Source organism: Onychomys torridus, chromosome 1 (genome assembly GCF_903995425.1).
Source record: "Onychomys torridus chromosome 1, mOncTor1.1, whole genome shotgun sequence".
NCBI lineage: Eukaryota > Metazoa > Chordata > Mammalia > Rodentia > Cricetidae > Onychomys > Onychomys torridus.
The window spans coordinates 153,013,067-153,035,844 of record NC_050443.1 but is presented as its reverse complement, the minus strand read 5'-3'; the positions used below and the strand labels follow the sequence as shown (position 1 = coordinate 153,035,844).

General features: G+C 38.9%; 1 protein-coding gene across 2 annotated transcripts in view; it reads left to right on the top strand.

The window, feature by feature from the left end:
- The window catches only part of Slc16a12 (solute carrier family 16 member 12), a 29,379-nt gene extending 8,046 nt beyond the window's left edge, over positions 1-21,333 (top strand). The window contains exons 2-6 of one of the 2 annotated variants that reach the window (XM_036197241.1): positions 10,012-10,115; positions 13,306-13,449; positions 15,100-15,679; positions 17,773-18,032; positions 19,613-21,333. In XM_036197241.1, coding sequence (XP_036053134.1) covers positions 10,012-10,115; positions 13,306-13,449; positions 15,100-15,679; positions 17,773-18,032; positions 19,613-19,872 — 1,348 coding nt within the window. In that variant the 3' untranslated portion in view covers positions 19,873-21,333. The remainder of the gene's footprint in view (positions 1-10,011; positions 10,116-13,305; positions 13,450-15,099; positions 15,680-17,772; positions 18,033-19,612) is intronic. The other variant, XM_036197230.1, reaches the window with a different exon arrangement.
- The last annotated feature ends 1,445 nt before the right edge of the window (positions 21,334-22,778 follow it).

Below are 22,778 nucleotides of genomic sequence, written 5' to 3'. Positions count from 1 at the left end.
TTCTGGGTAATTGAATCTTCATGATGAATTTGTGTTCTCACAAGGTTGTCCATAGTGCTCCTGGTGGCAACACTAAGATTCTTCTGTCAATCACATTGTCTCATGTGAGCCTTTTGATTTAGGCAAATGGGCATATTTATCCCTGCTTAGTGGCAAGACTAAGTGACTTACCTATATTTATGGCCACCAAGATAGAGATAAACTGGGATCTTAATTTTTTTAATTTACCTATTTTGAATACAGTGCACATGCTCATCATCTACAGACTCAAAGTACATGCACACAGACACACAAATATCCACACCCATAGAAATCACTACTGCTCTTTCTAGAATATAACTAAATAACTTCTTATCCTATTCTCATAATATACTGCACTTCTGCACCCCATCCACACTTTGTAGCTTATCTTCAGTACCATCAAGATCAGCTGTAGTATTAGACACAGAGTTTTTAAATGCCTTGGTTACAGGAAGTATTGTCTGAAGGTGGGCTACCTCCTATCTAAGGATAATGATTTATTGTTGTTACGCCAATGATAATAATCATGGTGCCAAGGGGGTGCATCTCTCTAAATTTGTTTTCCGGGGGGGGGGGGGCCTCTACCTTCTCTGTTCTGTTGTTAATCAGCCATAGGAGATATTACACCAATTCTTGTACAAACAACTCCACATGAGTGACTGTGTATGCATTCTTTGAACTTTCTGAAACATACATATTTGATCCCCTACATCAAGAGTTTGGAAGACCATCAGTAAATGGGTGGGTTGTCTTATTTGGCATGGTATTGAATCTCTGACTACCACCAAAGACTGAAAGCCTCCTAGCTTTTTTAGGTTGTCCTTTTAATTCATTTAAAATCAGTTCCATTGATGATTATTTTACATTTATTGAAGGCATAACTCTGTACTAGAGGCTTCTACAACCATAGATACATTGGCTATTTTATAGTAGACTCATACACAATTAGCTGAAATATGAACAAAATCATCCATATTGACCAAATAGGAAGGTAATGATGTTTGGTGGTAGTCAAAGGATTCAACAACCTACCAAAAAGACAAGCCACCAATTTACAGATAGGCTTCCAAGCTCCTGATGTAGGTCATCAAAAAATTATATGAACTTTGGTCAATATAGAATTAAAATGTGATTTACATGGAGACAAATTTATGCCTGGAAGTTGAGGGCAGACTTTCTAGAGAAGTTGTCCTTGGAGTGAAGCCATAAAGGGTAGAAGAACTGGGCAGAAATAAAAGAGAAAGATGTCTCAACCTGCATCAGTGCCTGCCCTGTATTACCACTCCTAAACTGCCCAGAATTTGGTCAGAAAGCAGAAAAGAAGACTGGCTGGCAGTCAAGGCAGAGTGCCAAGGGTCAACAGAAGAGGCCAAGATAAGAATACTTCAGCAAAATAAAGGCAGATGAGAAAGTGTGGTGATGGAGCCAGCCTAGCCATCTAAATGTCACAAACCAAGAAGCAGCCAAGAGAACTGGGGAGGAGAACAAGAAATGAAAGCCAGGGTAATCAGCCTAGTAGATAATCAGTGTCTATGGGACAACTATGCCTTGATTTTCTATTTAAAAAATACATCTCAAAACAAAATACCTTGTATTCAAATGGTAGCATTCAAACACATTAGAAATATAGAAAATATTTTTTCTTCCTTACTTCTTGACTCAATTTCACTGCCTAAAAATTAACATCAGCAATATTTTTTTTAGTTCAGTATCAAATTTAAAATAAAAAGCTCCCTCAACCTTGAGCTAACACAAATGTACATTTCTGTTATTTACATAAGTAGGATAATTTGGATACAGAATCATAAGGGGGATCTGACCCCCCTTAATAATTACTCTTGGGATTGTTCCATATCAACAAATGTTGTTCTAACTCACTGACAAATAGTTGCTTAAAATTCTATCATATGCTTGTGTCCACAATTATTCAACACATTTTTATTAATGGGATTTTATATTGTTTTCTGAGTTCTGCTATAATTATGATCAAAGTTGTTTAAAAGTCCTATTTCAGCTCTGAACTTGTACTTTGCAAAGTTTAGATTTTAAAGTTCTGCAGTCCATGGATGCAGCCATTATTATTTATTTATGTCATCTATTTATTAACATGCATTGATTTCTTAAGGTACCTTTATACAAATACATTATCCATGTAAGAGTCACATTTAAAGTGCAATTATGTGAATTGATGATGATGAACAGATGCATACATTGACAACTTGAGTGGATACTTGGGAAACAAACATTTGACTTAAATATCCAAACAAAAGAATATCAGAGGCATGAGACTTGTTTTTGACTAGATTTTTCTGGGTCCAAATCAACATAGTTGAAATAAATGACTGGAGTTCTTTGGAGTTTTGCAGCTTTTTCAAACTCTTTTAAGAACAGTTGAGGTAAAACACAAATGATTGCTAACTTTACTTTGCGCTTGCTGGCATGCTTTCAAATAGATTTCATAAAGTCACTTCCACCACATTGCAGGATTACTCAAGGTATATGGCAGTGATTTTTAACTAGCAGGCTATAACGCCCCAGTGAGTCAGTTCTTGAACTGACTCAGCAGATAACTTAATCAACCTAGATATCTCTTTGCCAAGCCAAGTATTAGCAACCAGTTCTACAGTAGCAAGGACAGTGTTCGAGCAGTGATGAAATGGAGATAGCAAGTGTATTGACCTGTTGAGTCAAATTATTTTTAAGAAAGCAGTTTTGGTTATCGGTGATGATGCTGGCTGTGTTTTGTTTCTATATTTTTGTGAACAAATCCTATCAAACCCTCAAGGACTGAAGAGATGTCATGAGACTCATCAGTCTGACTTTTGTGAGTCATGCTTACAAAAATGCTTGATTTGTAAATGAAGAAATTGAGACCCTGAGAGATTAAGAACTTTCCTCATTAACTGTTTCCCTGTGCTATGACCGTGGGATGAGAGTTTAGATTTTATGACCCCTGTTATTGCCCAGGTATCCCAGACAACAACAAAATCCAGATGCATGCATGCTTCTGTTACAATTCACCACTGGGTTTTAAATCTCACAACACAAACTTCCAACATCTGAAAAGCTCTACGGTCATCTTTCCCCTCTATAGAGAGGTTGAATGTGACCATATTATTCCTTTTTGTTTTATTATTTTGTCATTTGTAACTTGGTCCTTTTCCTTCTGAGTGACATAATCCATCTTCCTGAATGCCATGATCGTTGAAGTGCTTGGAAAGATGGATGTAGTCATTAACCATTTTACCTCCAGCTAAGGCACTCATGTGTCCAGACATGAAGCTCATGCCCTTGATTTTCATACTGTTGTGACTAGTCAATTCAGTTCAGAAAATCAGCAAGTGGAAGATAAGGTAAAATTAAAAAAAAATCACGAGAGACATCGCATTGATACTAAGTTCCACAAAGATGAGAGGAGACCATGGTTTTTAATTTTAAAATAGCTTACCATCTCTCAACTCTGTGCTCTCACATCGCCACCTTCTGCACCGGATCCTGCTGATTCTTTCTCTCTCTTCAGAGCATGTTTGGATGATTCATATCCCTGCTTCAGCTCACCTCTGCACAGGCCCCTCTGTTGGAGCTGCCAGCCATTCTTCCTCTTCTCTTTCTATTGGACCATTTCACTTCCTTACATTCCATTCAGTTTCTCTGTCATGGCATGACTCCCCCTCTCCTCCTTCTTTCCTTCCTCCTTCTCCCCCATCTCATTCTTCCTCCTCCCTCCCTCCTGTCCTTCCTCCTTCCCTCCTTTCATTATCTCCCCCCTTCTTCCATTGAACAATATTTATAAGCTCCCAATTCATGACATATACTATATTAGATATTTAGGATTTAGTGTGAGTTAAGACAGATATGTCTTCTGCTGTCACAGAGCAATGTCTAGTGGACAGTACAAACAAATGTAAAAGGAGCTGCCACATCTCATGATAAACATGCAGCATGAAGAGGACACATAAGAGAAGCACCAATTTCTGTCTTAAGTAGTAAGGGAGTAGTCAAGGAAGACTTCCTGGAAGTGCAGACTGGCTGACTGCCTGAGACTAAAAGAGGGGGCTTAGAGGAGAATCACAGAAAAATAAATAATGTTTAGAAGTGCATAAAACACAGGAGTGTGTTGAAAGAGGCAGAAAGAAGTTCATTCTGGCTGATGTGAAGTGTCCAACAGTGGACAGAAAGGAACATGAACAAAAAGGTTCAGCTTGCATAATCTTATAAGTCAAGCTAAAATGTTTGAAATGGCAGGACTGATTTGTGTTCCAGGAAGGTAACTCTGGCCACTGTTGGCAGAACGTTCTGAAGACTGCCAAGTGTGAATTCAGAAGCATTAGTTAGGAGCTTTGAGCTACATACAGTTCAGGGGAAAGGTACTGGCATGAATTATGAACAATACAGAGGGGTTGAAACCCATGGAGGGATTTGAATGCTCTGCAGAGAGATTGGAAAACTTGATGATTAGATCACTTGTCGTCAGCCATCCTCATTTTGGTTTCAAGGCTTATTAACAATGTCTGGAGACATTTGAAGCAGAAATTGGAGAGCTGCTAAGCATCCTGCCACACTGGACAAATCCCTCAAGGATTTACCCAGCCCCAAAGTCAATCATGTTCTGCTCAGAATCCTGGGTGATGGATAACTTAACTGTTTTGATGATGAGGCTATATCTGTACAATCATTTTTCACTTATATTGAAAACTGAATAGTTAGGAGAAAATAATAGACATTTTAGTACCAGACCAGAAGTCTTTTGGGATAGTAAGGGACATCAGAAGATTTTTGTTATTGCTCTTAGTATATAGTATTTATTTTTATTAAAATTTAAATTAGTATATCAACTCTTGTTATCGTTATTGCATTTTTGAATGAAGTGCTTTAGTGATTAGTCCCTTTCATCTCCCCCACCTCTCCACTATCCCGGATTTCCCCATGTGCCATCCCCAATCTCTTCCTTGTTTTGTGTCCTGTGTGTCCTTCTGCTTACCCTCCGTCTTTCCTCAGTGCCTACTTTTACCCTCTCTTGGTCTCCTTTTGAGGTTTTAGGCTTTACACACACTTTTATCTGTTTATATGAACCCATATGTATTTAACATACTAAGATCTGCATGTAAAAAAGCATGAAGCTTTTGTCCTCCTGAGTTTGGGTCACCTTGCTTAAGATAATATTTTACATATCCACCCATTTCCTGCAAATTTCATATTTCTTTATAGCTGAAATGCAATTGTGTACATGTACCACATTTTATTCACTCATTCATCTGTTGCTAGTTCCATTTCCTTGCTCTTGTGATTAGAGCAGTTATAAACATGGCTGTGAAAACATCTCTGTAGTATGGCATGGAGCTTGTGGGGCATATGCCCAGGTGAAGTATAGGGATCATATGATAGTTCTATTTTAATATTTTTAAGGAAATGCCCTACTAATTTTCACAATGGTTGTACTAGTTTGCACCCCCACTAGCAGTGAGCAAGGGTTCCTTTTTCTCCACATTCTTGCTGACAGTTGTCAGATTGTTGGCTGAGACGAGGTGGTATTGAAAAGCAGTTTTAACTTGCACCTCCCTGGTGACTAGGGATAGTGAACACTTTAAAAAAACACTTCCTGGCCATTTGTGTTTCTTCATTGGAAAACTTTTCATTTCCTGAGTTCATTTTCTGATTAACACTTTGGTGTGTGTGTGTGTGTGTGTGTGTGTGTGTGTGTGTGTGTGTGTGTCTGTGTGTGTCTGTGTCTGTGTCTGTCTGTCTGTCTAATTTCTGCAGTTCTTTGTAAACTCTGAGTATTAGTCCTGTGTCTGCAGTATAGCTGATGAGTATTTTTTCCCATTCTATATGTTGTCTGTTTGCTCTGCTGATAGTTTCTTTTGCAGAATTTACTAGTGAGTGTTCTTGAGATCAGTATCTGTTTGGGGAAGGAAACAAGATCGACAGATGGACTCCTGTTGTATCTGTATTGAAAGGATCTTGTTTCTCTTGTTGCTCTGATTTAAAACTGGCTAAATGTAGTTGCAGTTAATTCATGTTTTTAAGATTTTCTGCAATGTTTTGATTCAAATTAAAGTCATACAATTGTCTGGGTAATTTATACCTGGCTTATTGTCTGTGCTATTGATGGTGACTATGTGTATTTCAAGACTCCAGCCTTTGACATGATTACTGACTTCACATTGGATCTGTTACAAGGATTGTGTAGATTCTCAAAACAATGGATGGAGAAGGACTGCTTTTCATACCCTTCTGACTGAAGCATTTCTGCTAGCCTTCAGTGTGGAGAAGCACTGGCTGTGGTACACACAGAGATGTGCCAGTAGCATGGCTTCAGCTGATAGTACACATACAGAAGCACACAGCTGTAGCTGTCTGAGCCTTCCCCTCTCTGTCATCTGTAGGAAGCTGCCTGCCCTTCAGGGGGCATCATATCTGATGACTGGTGGAGAGAGGGTGGGCCATCCTTTGGACCCGGAGGAGGATTTCTTAGGTTATATCACAGTTTGACCTCCTTTTGCTAATCCTGTGTTCTTTCTTTCCCTTCTCCAGGCATTGACCTCTGTTATATAACATGAATGCTAGATTCCATGCCATTGCCTGTGGGTTGATTATTTAGCTCCTTCTACTACTCCCATATCTCTTTTCCACTACCAGGACTGCCAAAATAAAGAGTCCAACACAAAATAAAAATGCAAAGCTTTTTGTTTAAAAATAAAAAAGAAGGGAAAATACATTGCAAAACTATAATGGGAAAATATTTTTCTTTCTTGAGTAGTCACTCAAATTTTCATGCTGTTTCAGCATGTTTCATGCTGTTTGGTATTTAGTGCTGTCTACCTAAGAAAAATGAGAACGTTAAATTATTATTATGAATTTACTGATCATCTATGTCATACAATGCCAATTTTAAATGCAAATGTTAGTATTGACTTCTATGTAGAATCATTGAAACTGTATAACTCATGCTTTATAGCTTGTACATGCAAGTGAGTGATTTTCATCAGAACAATGGAAATCCTGGATACAGCTGACACCCCTATTTTCTGATACTTGCATATCAATCTCTTTTCTTTCTCCTCTTCTCATCTATCTGTCTGTCTGTCTGTCTGTATATCTTTCTTTCCTTTTTTCTTTCTTTCTAATCTTTATGTGAGTGAATATGTGTATTTATGCAGATGTACGTGTGTATGCATGTGCATGTGTGTGCATGTGATCTACTTACACATTCATGCACATAGAGGGCCCTGGGATCTGCCTGGCTCCATATCCCCAGCACTGACGGTATAGGCAGATTATGCCACACATAGTATTTCTACGGGTTCTGGGGATCTGAACGTGGGTCTTCATATTTGCTCATTAAGCATGTTATCCACTGAGCCATCTTCAACTTCCTGAAAGGCAGCAGAAGTAGGAATAACCCTCTTATCCTATTCCTCTGTGCCATCATTTTCCTCACAGGTAATTGGAATTATGAGTTTTAGGGTACCTTTGCCTCTTCCTGTTCTTGACCAAGTTTTGGTATAGAAGTAAAGCGTGGCCTCTCTTGGGCTGTTAGGTCTTTCCTTTTTGCTCCCATGGAGTCACTATCAAGGATGTAATGCATGCACTCTCTGCTAGCTTTGGGTTTTACTAAGTTCTCTTGGACTATAGGTCAACCGGAATTCTGTGCTCATGGGACGTCTCCAACACTCCATGTAAGTGGGGCAGCAAAGAGTAACAGACACACATAGGTCATGTGTATACTCTGATCACAGGAAGCCTCTGTTGCTTCACTGAACATCAGTTATAAATCTAATTCCAAAGTTATGATTATTAAGAATTTTAATTCAGTTACAGCTGAGCATTAATCAAGGTCCATGCTTTGGAATGCCAGGCTATGTGTGACACAGCTGCCCTGATCCCAGTAATCTTTCTTCCTCAAGCTCTCCACCACCAATATTCTTACCCAGAAGCAACTGAAGAGGAGTAGAAGACTAAAAATAACAATTGCCTATGGGCTGCTGAATCTTGAAGAGTTGGAATTTGGACATATCCAAAAAGATGGATAACCTCTTATCCTTAAGCAACATGGCCAATGTTCTTTCTCTGCTGCTATATACCTCTAAAAGTACCTGTCCATAAATGAGGTCATTAAATGAACCTGTATGAGGCACCTTCCAAATGGCGCACTGGTAAACTCTTGCCTCATATACTCTGTTGGTAATTACTTTTACAACATGAACATTATCCTTTGTATTTTTTGCTGAACATATGTTCATGTGACTATATATAAGACACCATCTTGAGTGTGAAATCATTTGAAACCCATAAGGTTAGAATAATTATTTACAATCCCACTATTTTCATATAATGATTGGCAAAATACACACAACTCAAAGGGCCTGACTCAGCTCAGCTCTCAGGCTCTTTGTGTGTTTACATGAGCTATGCCTTTAAAAAAATGAGTTCTTACTTTATGAACGTTTAAATTCTGTTACACTTTTGGGGGGCATTCATGTATATATAGAGAGCAGAGAACTACTCGTGGGAATTTGTTCTCTCCTACCACCAGGTGGGTTCCATGGGTCAAACTCAGGGGACAAAGTCATCAAACTTGGGGACAAGAATCTTTACCCATTTTGTCAATTGCTAGCCCTAACTTTTTGAGTTAACATCATGTTATAAATTTATCTCCAAATCATCAGATACAGATCTACATTATTTAAAAATATTTAATAAAATATTATTTTATTTTATTGATATACCATAATTTGCTTAATCAGTTTTATGGCAAATTGAAGGAAAAGACTCCCATAGACTCATATATTTGAATGCTTGGTCCCCATTTGGTAGAATTGTTTGGGGAGAGATTAGGAGGTATGGCCTTGTTGGAGGAGGTGTGTCACTGGGGACAGGCTTTAAGGTTTCCCAAACCACCCTTCCCAGTTAGATTGACCTCTCTCCCTGCCTTGTGCTTATGAGTCAAGATGTAAGCTCTCAGCTCCTGTTCCAGTGGCACACCTCCTTGCCTACTGCCATGTTCCCTGCCCTGATGGTCATGGACTTTAACTCTTTGAAACTGTAATCTCCAAATAAACTCTTTCTTCTATAAGTTGGTGTCACATTACTGCAATAGAAAAGTAACTAAGACAAGCCTTTCAATAATAAGCAGGTTGATTATTATAAATTGTTCTCTAGAATATATTCATTGAATACATCTATCACCATCATCATTATTATCATCAGATTACTGCCTTTACAATTAGAAGTAAATTTTCTGAGGCTTATTTTTGTAAGTTATTCTTAATTTTTCAAGTTTAAAGTTGCATATCACTTTAGAAAAGTTAGAGCTTTAAAGAAATATCAATAATAGTATTTAACAATAAACTCTGTTCTTAACATGTTTTCTTTTTTCCCTAACACCTTCTTAGAGCAGTGGTCTTTACTCTTGCCATGGTTTCAGCAGCCTCTCTGATGATGGAATGTAGCTAGAGAGTTTCTCTCCAGCTCCCACCAAGCCCTGGCAGTCCCATAACCCACTTATAAAATAAACACACAGACACTTATATTATTTAAACTACTCAGCCATTAGCTCAGGCCTACCACTGTCTAGCTCTTACACTTAAACTCAGCCCATTTCTTTTAATCCATATGTTGCCACATGTTCTGTTGCTTTATTTGATGCCTTTACATGCTGCTCCCTGGATGGCAGGCTGGCATCTCCCTCTCAGCCTTCCTTTCCTAGAATTCTCTTCTCTGCTTGTCCCGCCTATACTTCCTGCCTGGCTACTGGCCAATCAGCATTTTATTTCTCAATCAATCATAGAAATACATTCACAGCATAGAGAACATCCCATAGCAATAGAACACTTGTTTTCTGGTTCCTCAGAATGGCCCCAGTAGTCAATTCCTGGTTTCCTACTGATCATAGCTCAGTAGCTGAAATCCTTTGAAACTGTAGCAGCTAATGGAAACAATTTTAGCTTTTAATTCAATTCCATCAAATGCCTGTATTGTATATTTCAGATGTATCTCCATTTTTTTTGTGGAGTTTCAGACGCACTTTGCTCAGGATTATTCACAAACAGCATGGATCCATTCCATTGTAGACTGCATGACAATGCTCTGTGGTGAGTATCATTTACTAGAGTAGACAGTTACTGGATACTTATGAAACTGTACATGACAATGGCTTCTGACAGAGTCAAGTGACACTGTTTTCATTATTAGTTTTATAAATGGAAGGACTATGTTACAAGTTAGTTAAGACTGAAAAACTAGAAGATCAATCTCATCTTGATGCCAGATGCAGGAATTCATCAATACATTGGGAAAGACACAAATGATTTGGTTCATCTGGATCTGGGTGTCACAGAGTTTGTGATGATCTGGTGGGGGGCAGTTTATGGGTAGAATGTATATGGTTTATGTCTTTCAAATTCAATGGCCTTCTAATTTTCCAGTCGTGCACATATACATTATAGAGGACAGTAAGCCATTTTGCCTATCCAAATAATAACAGGGACCAACCTTGCTTAGCTTCCAAGATTCAGTGAAATCAGGTGCTTTCAGGATGGTATAGTCCATGAGCCATTTCTATATGGTCTCATTAAATGAGTGCCTACAGTGATGAATCATATCTCCAGTCTTGGCTTTCTTTCTGCTCCTTTCCCAGAGGGTTTCAAATCTAACTCACAGATTTCATCTTTTCATTAAGAAGAGAAATATTGCAGAATAATAGGAGTGTGTGATCAAAAGCTAAGCATACTCACTGTGGTTATAATTTCATTTATAAACCTCAAATGTGCTCTCTATGACATGGACAGTGTTCCAGTTATTCATGGGAACTAACATTGCATCTGTAGTAGATGATGATGAACTTTTCCTTTTATAAATTTGGAACCAAAGTTACTAACTTTGTTACTAGTGAATTTCTAAGGTTACATAAAATTGGAACAATCAATTTCTATTCCAGACCCACTCTATCCTTTCAATAAGATAAATTCTAAGATGTTTTAGAAGCTGTTGTCTCTTGAGAAACTTTTATCTGGGGCTGGAGAGATGGCTCAGTGGTTAAGAGCACTTGCTGCTCTTGCAGAGGACCTGAGTTCAATTCCCAGTTACCCACATGGCAACCCACAACCATTTTTAACTCCAGTTCCAAGGGTATCTGATGCCTTCTTTGTTGGAGCTGGGCACATATGTGGTGTACATACATAACACAGACAAAACAGTCATTCCTAAAATATAAAATAAATAAATCTAAAATTTTTATGTTTCAGTGGCAAAAGGAAAGTACTGTACTAATCAATAACTCATGATAAATTCATCTGACTCCATTCTGGGAACTGACTCATATGTACTTATTTTTAATGAATTAAATTTTGTTATATTATTTTATTTTTATTAATTTTAATTAAGCAAAATAGCACATTTATTTTTAAATGTCTAGATTTAGGAATCAGTGGAATTGTGTTTAAGTGTATTTCTGGCTCAATTTTTTTTTAAGAGTAAGTTTACTTTTTCAACTTAAAAGTATTAGGAAAATCATATATTTGGGTCCTTTGTGTAGCCCTTCTTCCCCCCTTGAGCTAGCACTGGATTTTCAGGGTCAGTGTTAGCCACAGGGTTCATATCAGCAGGCCTCAGAGGATACGCATGACTCATTTCCCTCAATGTTATCTTCTGGAGAATATTTGTGATTCTCCACCAAGCAATAACAATGTGGTCACCATAATGGTGTAGGCTCTGGGCAGGGTAAAAAACTGTGAATTTATGTTCTGTGGAAGATTGTGAATATTGCTATATTCGTTTACATGCATCCACCTGCTCACCAAGTTACCTACTATGAGAATTTAGAGCATGAACAAGGGACTGCACAGTTGCACTGAGACATCCCCTGAAAAAAATGTGCCATGTGATGAACAGAGAAGTGAACCAGACTTGCTAAAGTTGGTGTAATGGCCTCATCAAGTTTGCTTTAGAGAATGACTCAAATGTTTTCATTTTCTGGTAACCACAGTAGCAGCACCCATGAGAATTCAGCATAGTCTCTAGAGATTTACTTATTCCCATTCTTCCAGAGTTAAATATACTAATAGCCACAGATTTACGTGGTGGGGGATGCTGGCCAAGTAACATTCTGTCATCTGTGAGTCTCCAATTTTAACTTGATTAGTACAAAACTGATCACATTCAACAGATATTCAGGGAATCAGTCTTTTGATAGTTTTCCTAGGAATACTGGTGATACCATGATTTTTTTTCTCCTTCAAAATAAAAATTCACACATTGTAGTAGTATTTTCTTGTTGGGACTGCCAGATGCCCAAAATTGACACAGAGATTTATTATTAATTATGAAAGCTTAGGCTTTCCCCAAAGTAGCTCTTATAACTTAAATTAACCTGTTTTTAGTCATCTACATTCTGCCATGTGGCTCGGTTACCTCTCCTCTTAACTGTATGTCCAGCTTCTTCAGTGTCTTGCTAGAATCTCCTGTGGTGCCAGATTTTAGCCCTGAGTTTCTCTCTGGCCAGACATCCTGTCTATTCTCTCCTGCCTAGCTATTGGCCATTCAGCTCTTTATTAAACCAATCACAGTGACATGTCTTCACACAGTGTAAACAAATATTCCACAACAACTCAAGTAACTGTCATCATTATTGTTAATTGTAAAATCAATACTGTATATAACATCCTTGAGCAAGGGACATGCAATTTAAATAAATAAGTGATCCTTGTATGAAAACACCTTAGATCTGGATAGATAGCTCTGCAATTAAGAGCATTTGCTACTCTTATAGAGGACTTGGGTTAAGTTTCCAGCAACCCCATGGCAGCTCACAACCTTCTGTAAATCCAGTTCTAGGGTATCTACAACATTTTTTGATCCCAACTGGCACCAGATATGCATATGATATATAGGCATACATGTAGGCAAACATTCATGTATGTAAAAGTAAATATAGATAAGTAAATAAAATGTAATATGTAACAATAAATAAAGTGTAGATAAAAGTAAATAAATAAAAACAAAAAAAAAACCCCACTGTCATCCTGGAAGTGTGAATGTAGGAGAATGAAGATAAGAGTAATCCGTGAGTCTAAGTCAGAACATTTCAGCCCTGACGCTGCCCCGCCCCTGTCTGTATAACCTCGAATGGGCCACTTCTCCCTGGGTCTCAGTTTCCAAAGCTATAAAATTAGTGGGCTTGATGTTTAAGAGGTTGATGGCTCTCTTCTTGGTCAGTGCAACACCACAGTGTTTTCAGGGCACCCCCAAACTTTCTCTCTATTGACCTATTTGTTGTTTTCGAAGCTCCACTTGGGAGTGTTGTCAGTAATCACTTATCCTGTCAAGTGGGGATCATGCTGGGCGGCTTGCTGGCATCTACTGGTTTCATCCTGGGCTCCTTTGCCACCAGCCTGAAGCATCTCTACCTCACTCTGGGAGTTCTCACAGGTGAGTACACTTCCTTCCACATGTCTGGACACACTTTGTTCAGGTGTTGTCGAGCACATACACAAAACTGAGACTTACAAAATATTCATTTTGTTAGATGCATAATGAAGCTGACTTAGCTAATGGCCCCCTACTTAGCAGTTACACAGAGTCAGAAATGTGATGCCACCAAGCTAGTGAGCATGCCTCACCACATTAATTTAGTCATGTGGTGAAAAATAGCTTTTCCTTCTGGTATTATATATGCCTGAGATTCTGTACTCAGAAGAAATGATAAATTACTCAGCATAGTACAGATTTTCAACAATGGTCATTCTCCATCTCTCTGCCTTTGCTAAGACACTAAACACTGTGTTCAGCCTGGGTTGTCTTGGCTTTATTATGAGTATTATTATCCATAAGTGGGAATTTCAATTTAGAAATCACCTTGTCATAGGTATTCTTATATTTCACATTTTCTCAATATTATAGAAACATCACTTTTAGAAAATCATGCTGGATTTTATGGAACAAGAAGATCATGTACATTCTACAAGCTATACTTTAAGGGGACTGCATAGGATCTGAATGATGTTGGCTAGTGGGACAAAAGTGGCATTCAAATCATCACTGATACGGGCATGGAAAGTGGTACCCACTCCTGTCTGGGGAACTGCGCCATGAGTGTAGCATGAATTAGTCCAGTAATGGATGTACCCTCATAGTGAGGCTGTACATATGGCCCTGTCTGCTAAGGAAGGGACCTACACCGAGTAACTCTATGGGCCTGACTACTAATTTTACTAGGAACTGGTCTGGTTTTAGCACTGAATGTCCCACATCTGGAAACCCATCGATCTGCTGACCATGAGAATGGGAGCTGAAAGTGGTTCTTTGTTCTCTTCTCTGGCATGACTAGCCTTTGGATGTGCTATATTGTTTCACAGCTATCTTTAGGTGTGTTGAAGCATATCATGTACATGTTCCAAAACCTAGGCTTGAAGTGGTTAAGCTAAAGTAATAGAAACCAGAAAGCATCTAAACGCCTTTGGGACTATTGGTATTTTTCCGAAGGCCTTGAGGTATATTTCCAGGTTCCATGTTCTTATGAAATGTTTCCTATTCTACGATGCATCCCACCTAAGTGAAATTAATTCTGCAACTTCCATGGACTCATATGTCCCATTTCTGTACAAATCCAGGGAGGCACAGACTGTCAAAGCTGTGTCTTCTCAGGCAGGGAAGAGTTGAGGCAATTATTCAACTAATTTAACCTACAAAAACAGACAGGGGAGGAAGGGAGAGAGGACACAGGAAAAGGAGGGAGAGGAGAAATCAGTTTCTTGGTTCAGCATTTTCTAGATTTTGCTAGTAAATTCCAGCTTAGCTTGAATAGTGATTTTTGTAAAGTTCTTGCATTTCTTTTCTCTGAGAAATCATTTCTTTTAGTGTGTACTTCCTAAGAAGAATGTCAAGTAAGTCATGTGTTTTACTAGTTATGAATGACTGGCAGGAAAACTAAGTTTTCGCCGGGGTATACGTATTCAGCTTTGAAGGGATTTCCCGGAAGATCAGCTTCTCTTCAATCCCAGACATACTGTGGCACGAGCACTTTTTCCCACAGGCCGCTCACTGTGAACCAGCTGTCACAGCATTCTCTCTCTCTCCCAGGTCTTGGATTTGCACTTTGTTACTCTCCAGCTATCGCCATGGTCGGCAAGTATTTCAGCAGGCGCAAGGCCCTCGCTTATGGGATTGCCATGTCCGGCAGTGGTATCGGTACCTTCATCCTGGCTCCTGTCGTTCAGCTCCTTATTGAACAGTTTTCCTGGCGAGGGGCACTGCTCATTCTTGGAGGGTTCGTTTTGAACCTCTGTGTCTGTGGTGCTTTGATGCGTCCAATTACTCTTAAAGAGGACCATTCAAGTCCAGAGAAGAATCATGACCATGGAACGCAGAGAGGAGACTGTCGGCAGGCATCTCCCTATTCGCCTTTGACCAAAGAATGGGCACAGATGTGTCTCTGTGGCTCCTTGCAGCAGGAATATGGTTTTTTACTCATGTCTGACTTTGTCATGTTAGCCGTCTCCGTTCTGTTCATGGCTTATGGCTGTAGCCCTCTCTTTGTGTACCTGGTGCCTTACGCTTTGAGTGTCGGAGTTAGCCACCATCAAGCGGCTTTCCTTATGTCCATACTCGGGGTGATAGACATTGTTGGCAACATCACATTTGGATGGCTTACTGACAGAAGGTAAAATATAAAATCTGTGAAAACACAACCAGTTTCTCCTAGGGGATTTTAAGCCCCAAGTTTTTCCTGACCTTACCTTGTCATACACTTACCTTTGAAGGGTAATTTTGATATCTGAAGGCAGCTTTCTTGCTGATTCTTATAGATCAGGTTTTGGCAAACTTTTTATGTAAAGGGACATAGAGCAAACGTTGATTGGCTTTGTCGAACATGTATTTGTCATGGGTTCCCAGAACTGCTATCATAGCACAAAAGCAGCTGTGTTCTGATAAGCAATGTACATTGAAATTTTATGTTTCATCAAATATTGTCTTTTTTTTTTTCTATTTCCAACCATTTAAAATGGGGGGGGAGCAGGTAAGTTACACAAACAGATAGCAAGCTAGATGTGACCCTAATTTGTTTCCCCGTGTCTTAGATTGTCTAGGTTGATGAGTCTGTCTGAACTGCACAGGGTGAGGACAACTGAAAGTTCCAACGACATATTTAATTCCCTCCCAGGGCAAGTCAGTTCTCTGCAGAGACAGCTGCTGTTTTAACTTGTTTTGAATCATCCCAGGAATTAGCTACTAGCAGAAAGGGGAGCTGAATATAGTTCAGGTAGGAGGGTCAGGTACAATAGCACACATTGTCTTCAGCCACATTTTTAGATCTGAATGTGGGAAAAGAATACTTTCATGACATTGTAAGCTCAGAGACAGAATTTATAGAACTCCACAGCAAATAATTACCTGTTTGGGTTGAAGACTACAAACTTCTAATGTTGTCCTGGATGAGGAAGTCTTTACATTGGAGATATGACCTAAGAGATCTGTCAAGGCTTCTCACAAATTTTGCCTCAGTGGTCAATCAGGAACTGACTGTCACTCTCCAGCATGATTGATATGACATTTAGGATAGATTCCACTTCTTTTGTTTTGTGCTTTGCTGGCGATAAAACCAGCACCTTCTGTGCTGGGCAAGCTCACCCAGCCACTCCCCAGCACTTCCACATTTTGAATTAAGGACAAAGGAAGACTGAAGGGCGAGGTCTGCTGCACAGTGATGATTCAGGCAGAAGCAACATATAAGCTGAAGGAAGCTTGGCTAGGCAAGAGACCTAAATTCTTGTGTCAGCTCTGCCCCTTGTTAAACCCATGACCCAGGGAAAATCACCTAGTGCTCAGACTTTCAAGGGCCTCCATCTGTCAAACAGGTCAGTGCAATATTTGGGGGATAATGAGAGGAAGCATCTGCAAATCGCCAGACATTGATGCAGTTTTTCAGATAATTGGTATTGTGGAAGGGGATGAAGTTGCAGAGAGGGACTGAAGTGGAAGTACCATTGGGGAAGACTTAAGTCAGACCTTCACCATAGGACTTAGACCTTCATCATTCATGCGTTTCATTTTTATGACCTCATATTCTAGTCTCATCAATGTATGATCAGTTGAGTTATTGAGCATGTGTGATGTGCTGCATACCAATGGCTACCACATCTTGAAACACCCAGTGCAGTAGATGCCTAGGAAATTATAGTCTCCTGACATGCTATGCTTTACTTCACAACCAGCTTTACATATACTGAAGTCGATAACCTTATTTTATGATGGAAGAATTTTAGATTACAGTTATACAGATAGTGAAGTTGCAATCTTATGCATATATAATTTTAGAGCATCACCACACTATGCTTGCTACAGACATATATTTATTTACATATGCCAGTAGAACAGTTATGGGGTAACAGGAGCTGGAGAGATGGCCTGGCAATAAAGAATACTTGCTACTTTTGCAGGGTACTGGAGTTTGGTTCCTTCACCCACACTGAGTGGTTCACAACCACCCGTAAATCCAGCTCCAGGGCATACAATACCATCTTCGGGCCTTCATGGCAACCAGTGCTTATGTTCACATATGCGCGCACACATACATACACACCATACATGCTTAAAATTTAATCTTTAAAAAGAGAAGAGTGGTTGGAAGAGAACACAAATAGGAAGGTTCCTGTATAAACAGCTGCAATGCTTACAGCTTCGCGGCTCAGTTCAGAAATCTCTTTTATGAAATCTGTGTGTCCCATTCTCATTATTATTCCTTCCCATCCCTAGGTGTTTGAAGGATTACAGATATGTTTGCTACCTCTTTGCTGTGGCACTAGATGGGCTGTGCTATCTGTGTCTCCCAATGCTCCAAAGTTTCCCTCTTCTTGTGCCTTTCTCTTGCACTTTTGGCTACTTTGATGGAGCCTACGTTACCTTGATCCCTGTAGTGACTGCAGAGATAGTGGGGACCACCTCTTTGTCATCAGCACTTGGCGTGGTATACTTCCTTCATGCAGTGCCATACTTGGTGAGCCCACCCATTGCAGGTAAGTGTTAAAAGCTTGATAGCCACTGTCACCATATTGATGTGGAAGAAGTAAACTCACACTTACGAACACAACTCGTATGCCAAAGACTAGGCAAAGCCTATCAAGTCAGTTTGAGAAGAGTGAAAGACAAAGGTAATAGGAATGTAAGAGCCACCAAAGTATCATGGTCCCACCCACATTCTTCTTTTATAATTTTTTTCCCAACCAAGTAAGCTTGGTGGCTTGCCTGGAAAGAGAAAGTCCCAAATTAGGGTCTTTGTTTTAGTTCATACTAATGGTAGAACTAAAAGAATGGCACATTTGTTCCAATTATAAGTAACCCAGGCACATTCAGAAGGAAGTTTGCTTCCAAAATGGAGCAGTAGGTGGCAAGGCCAAAAGGATAGGCAATGGCATGATGATGCAGTTGAGAGTCAGGTAGAGGACAGGGCTCTGAATTCTTTATCACTTGTATGTACTAAATGCTGGTAACATTCAAGTTTTTGTGCAAACTGATGAAAGCATATTTTAGAAATTGTGATCTAGAGATTTATGACAGAGGAAATTAAGATTCCATTTTAATGCAACTGAGGGAAGCAGATAAATATCTATTGACTTCCAAAGTGACTACGTTGGTCCTACAGAAATCCGAACATAAATAAGACCATTGCAAAAATGTGTGCAGGGGGCATGGATTATGGGAAACTTTGTAGAATGTCAATTAATTTGTACACACCATTTTGACCACTGGGTTTGGAAAGCTGTGTGCTTTGTGCTTTCCTGGTACATTTTGTTGGCATATGAATGATATTTTGAGGAAAAATTTAAAGATGCTCCTTGTCAATTACAGAGTAACTGCCTGCCAAAGTACAGCTTTACCCCACTGATTCTCTGATCCTTATGACTGATATGTTTCCTGTCATACAACATGGTTGCCCTCAAATTTTTGTGGCTGGGTAAATATTGGGATTGATATGCTACAAGAGCAACAATGGTCTTGAGTATATACATTTAAGACAATACACACCACCATGTTTGGCACATGATCTTAGCCAAAAGGCAAAGATGCAATGGCCCAAAGTCCTGATATTTGAATGGCATATGAGTGAAATTAAACTTCCATTGACAACTGGATACTGCATTGAAGCCTATTAAGTTACTTAAAATGGTGTGTGATGTCTGGGAATTCTATTAGCATCTTTCATGTCCACCTAACCCCCTATATAAATAACCCCAACTTCAATATTTTAAATGATGTTTAAAGTTATAGGCTATGAAATATTCATTTGAGCGTTTTCTACCAGATTTCATGAAGTTAATAATCACTAATATTTATTGTGTCATGACTGAGTACAGAGGACTATTACAAATTCTTCACTTAATAGCAATTATTTAATTTATTTTATGAGTTACCCTAATTAATCTGAATGTATTTCTCAGTTTCTACATGACAATTTGGGGCCATCTGCTTTTCGTTCACAGTCATGATGATGTGCTGTCGTCTATTGTGATCATCCTGACAAATGATTAAATTTGAGAGTGGGTAAATCTGGTAATTGAATTTTCAGTTCAGCAATGTGGTTTTGCCTTTGTTGTAGGATGGCTGGTGGACACAATGGGCAGCTATACTGCAGCATTCCTTCTCTGTGGATTTGCCATGATATTTAGTTCTGTACTGCTTGGCTTTGCTAGAATTGTAAAGAGGATGAAGAGAACACAGCTGCGGTTCCTGGCCAAAGAATCAGATCCCAAGCTGCCACTTTGGACCAATGGATCAGTGGCCTACTCTGTAGCAAAGGAGTCAGATCAGAAAGAGGGATCTATGGCTACTGCTGTGACAGGTTGCAACCTCACGTGACCAGTGTGGCCTTATCCCTGGGAATCTTCAAGGCTGATGGACCTGAGGCCACCAGATTGTTCACATTTCAAAAGTATTTTATTTTGACAGAATATTGCCTCCCAAGAAAATTATTAATACTGTTTTGCTAACATATTTATAAGGAGAAATAACCAATAACAAAGAAATCTGGAGTGGCCTAGAGTTTTCTCATTCAGGATTTGTACTCTCTACAAAACTTAGCTCCCCAGAGGAGGTCAGGACATAGTTGATGGAATTAGCTATATTTCAGGGTAACTCCAAGACACAACCAAAGCACAGGCCACCAGGCAATTTTGTCATCACAAAGTCCTTGTTCCTCTGTCTTCCTTCTCATGGCTCTTCCAAGGTAGACATCACTTCGAGTGTCTGAATAATCATGAACACCATGGTTGGAATGGATTTGAAAGGTGGCTGGTAGTGTATTTCATTTGAAACTAGCTGAAACAGGAAGCTCTGTGCTCTAGCTGTCCCTGCTACTCACCTCTGTCACCACCCCATACTTACTCTAAATTTAACACAACTCGATGAGTGATGGAGCAATTTCTCCATCTTTTCTGAAATGTTAGTAGTACCCCAGGAACCCCCACCTTGAATCTGAACTGTAGACACATTCCTGTTAGGAATAGAAGAATGTTGATACTACTCCAATTGAGCAGTAATTGAATTCTTGAGTCAGCAGGGTATCTGGTGGGAGCTTTCTTTGCAAACCAGTCATTAGATTCATCACTGTCCAAAAGAGGGCTTGGGGGTTTTCTTGTCATAGTGATGTTCTAAAAATGGGATTCTGTGCTCACCCTATTCATTTTTGGATCATAATTATAAACCTGACTTATCAGTTTAGAAGGGTCTGTTCATTCTTTAAAAACTCAACTTTTCTGTGACTTGGAATTATTACTGAATTTTCAGATTGGAGAAGAGGACATGGAGAAAACAGAGGAAGGGCAGGGCCCCCAATTCATCTCCAGCTGTTTCAAATCCATAGAATTAAGAGTCCCAAATGCCCAATCATGTCACATCTGCAAAGAAGCCAAGTTATGTAACTAAAAGGGGAATTGTAATCATTCAGGAGTTTAAATCTAAGTCACATGGAAACATTTTGATCTCAAAGGCCATTTAACCTACTGTCCCCAAGAGGCCTCAGAGTGGCTCTTGCCAGACGTGATGCTGGGAGAAATAACAAAGCATTGAGGGAAGTCTGAAGATAGCGAAGACCTTGTTTGAATTGGAGAATGCTTGTGTTGCTATATTGCCTTCATAATGGGATAGCAGCTTGATTTGATGGAGAAAATGATACTACTTTCTTGTAGCTTTTCATAGAGAATTTGAATGTTCTGTCTTTACTCATCCTGTGACTTTAGTTTTTTTAATCCATTCACTTTGTCATTTGCAATTTTAAGAATAATTTAGGTATATCTGTGGAATTCAAAGTTAAAATGAAATATTTGTTTTGAAATAGCACTTTACCTTAAACGTCATTTTTTCATCTTAAAAATGATTTCTTTAAAAAAATATAAATGCTCTTATTCATATGTTTTTCAAGGCATTGATTACAGTAAATTTTGTTTATGTGATTCTATAATATAATTTCTCTATTGTGTTTATGAAAGACTAGGATAGTGATCAAAGGTTTTAAAATTTTATGTAAAAACATTTCAGATCTTTTGACTTTATAAATGCAATGAATTTGCATTCTGACTTTCCGTGGGCAATGTTTTTGAAGAACCAGTAAGAAAAGATGTAGATCTTGGAGTTTACAGTTTTTGTATCTATACAAATTGTTACTGTTTTTCTCCCCTCCATGTATTTAAACGGTTGGTTCCAAGTTCTAAGGAATTCATGGGAATAGGGCATTTTATGGAATTAAGAATAAAACTGAAGAGGAATGATTCTATATCTTTAATATTTGTTTATCCAACTGTAAGTTCCACTTTGGAAATAAGTAGGAAAACAAGAAATTATCTAACTTTTCAGTGTGCCATTCATTCCTCTGTTTAAATTAGAATTTTACTAATGGATCAGAAATATAGGCTAATGTTTTCCTAGTTCAAAGGCAAAATAAAATAGATTTCTACTCACATGTTTGAAACAATTTTTTTCCCCCTTAAACAAGAGATTTAGACAGGTTAGGGAATGGGTCTATCCAGATCATATTAAGACATGGCTAATGTGATTTATACGACCCTAAATCCTTCACAGAGTCCTTATAGAACACTATATATAGTGATAAGCACTTTCTATATGCCCTCCAATTTAATCCCTATATTATCCTAATATATCATCATCTCATAGATGTGGAAACTGAGGTATCAGTTCTCATAGATCAGTAGCTACTACACTTTTGAGCAGGGATGCTGTCCAATACTGTCTGATGCTGGAGCCTGCATCCTTCCCATTGTGACTGTTTATGTCACTTTACATGGGTTCAAAAAGTCATCCTAAACCAGATCCTCCAATGGGCTATGCATCAGTCCTCTGAATCATTATAGAAAGGAAGGGTTTAGATTAGCAATGTATAAGAGCTCCCCAAGAGGGATTTTGCTTTGTTTTGTTTAAAAAACAAAAACAAAAACAAAAACCCCCACTACTTCCAGCAAGGTGACTTAGTTGACTGTTGATTAATGAAGATTTTTCTTTGGAAGAATTTGGGGTGGGCAGGGATGGAGAAAAAGTGAATTCTGTCTCCCAGCTCCCTTTACTGTGCAGTCTGCTCTATTGCTGGTCTATTTGACATTCTCCTTCTGGTCCTGAGAAGTTAGTTTGGAAATTGTTTATGAAAGTGAAGTAGTGGGAATTCAGAGTAGGTAAACTGAGTTCTCAGACTTCACAGTTTTTAAGTCTTGTTAAACTCCACCAAACATTTGTTAATAGAGCAGCTTTGAGTGACA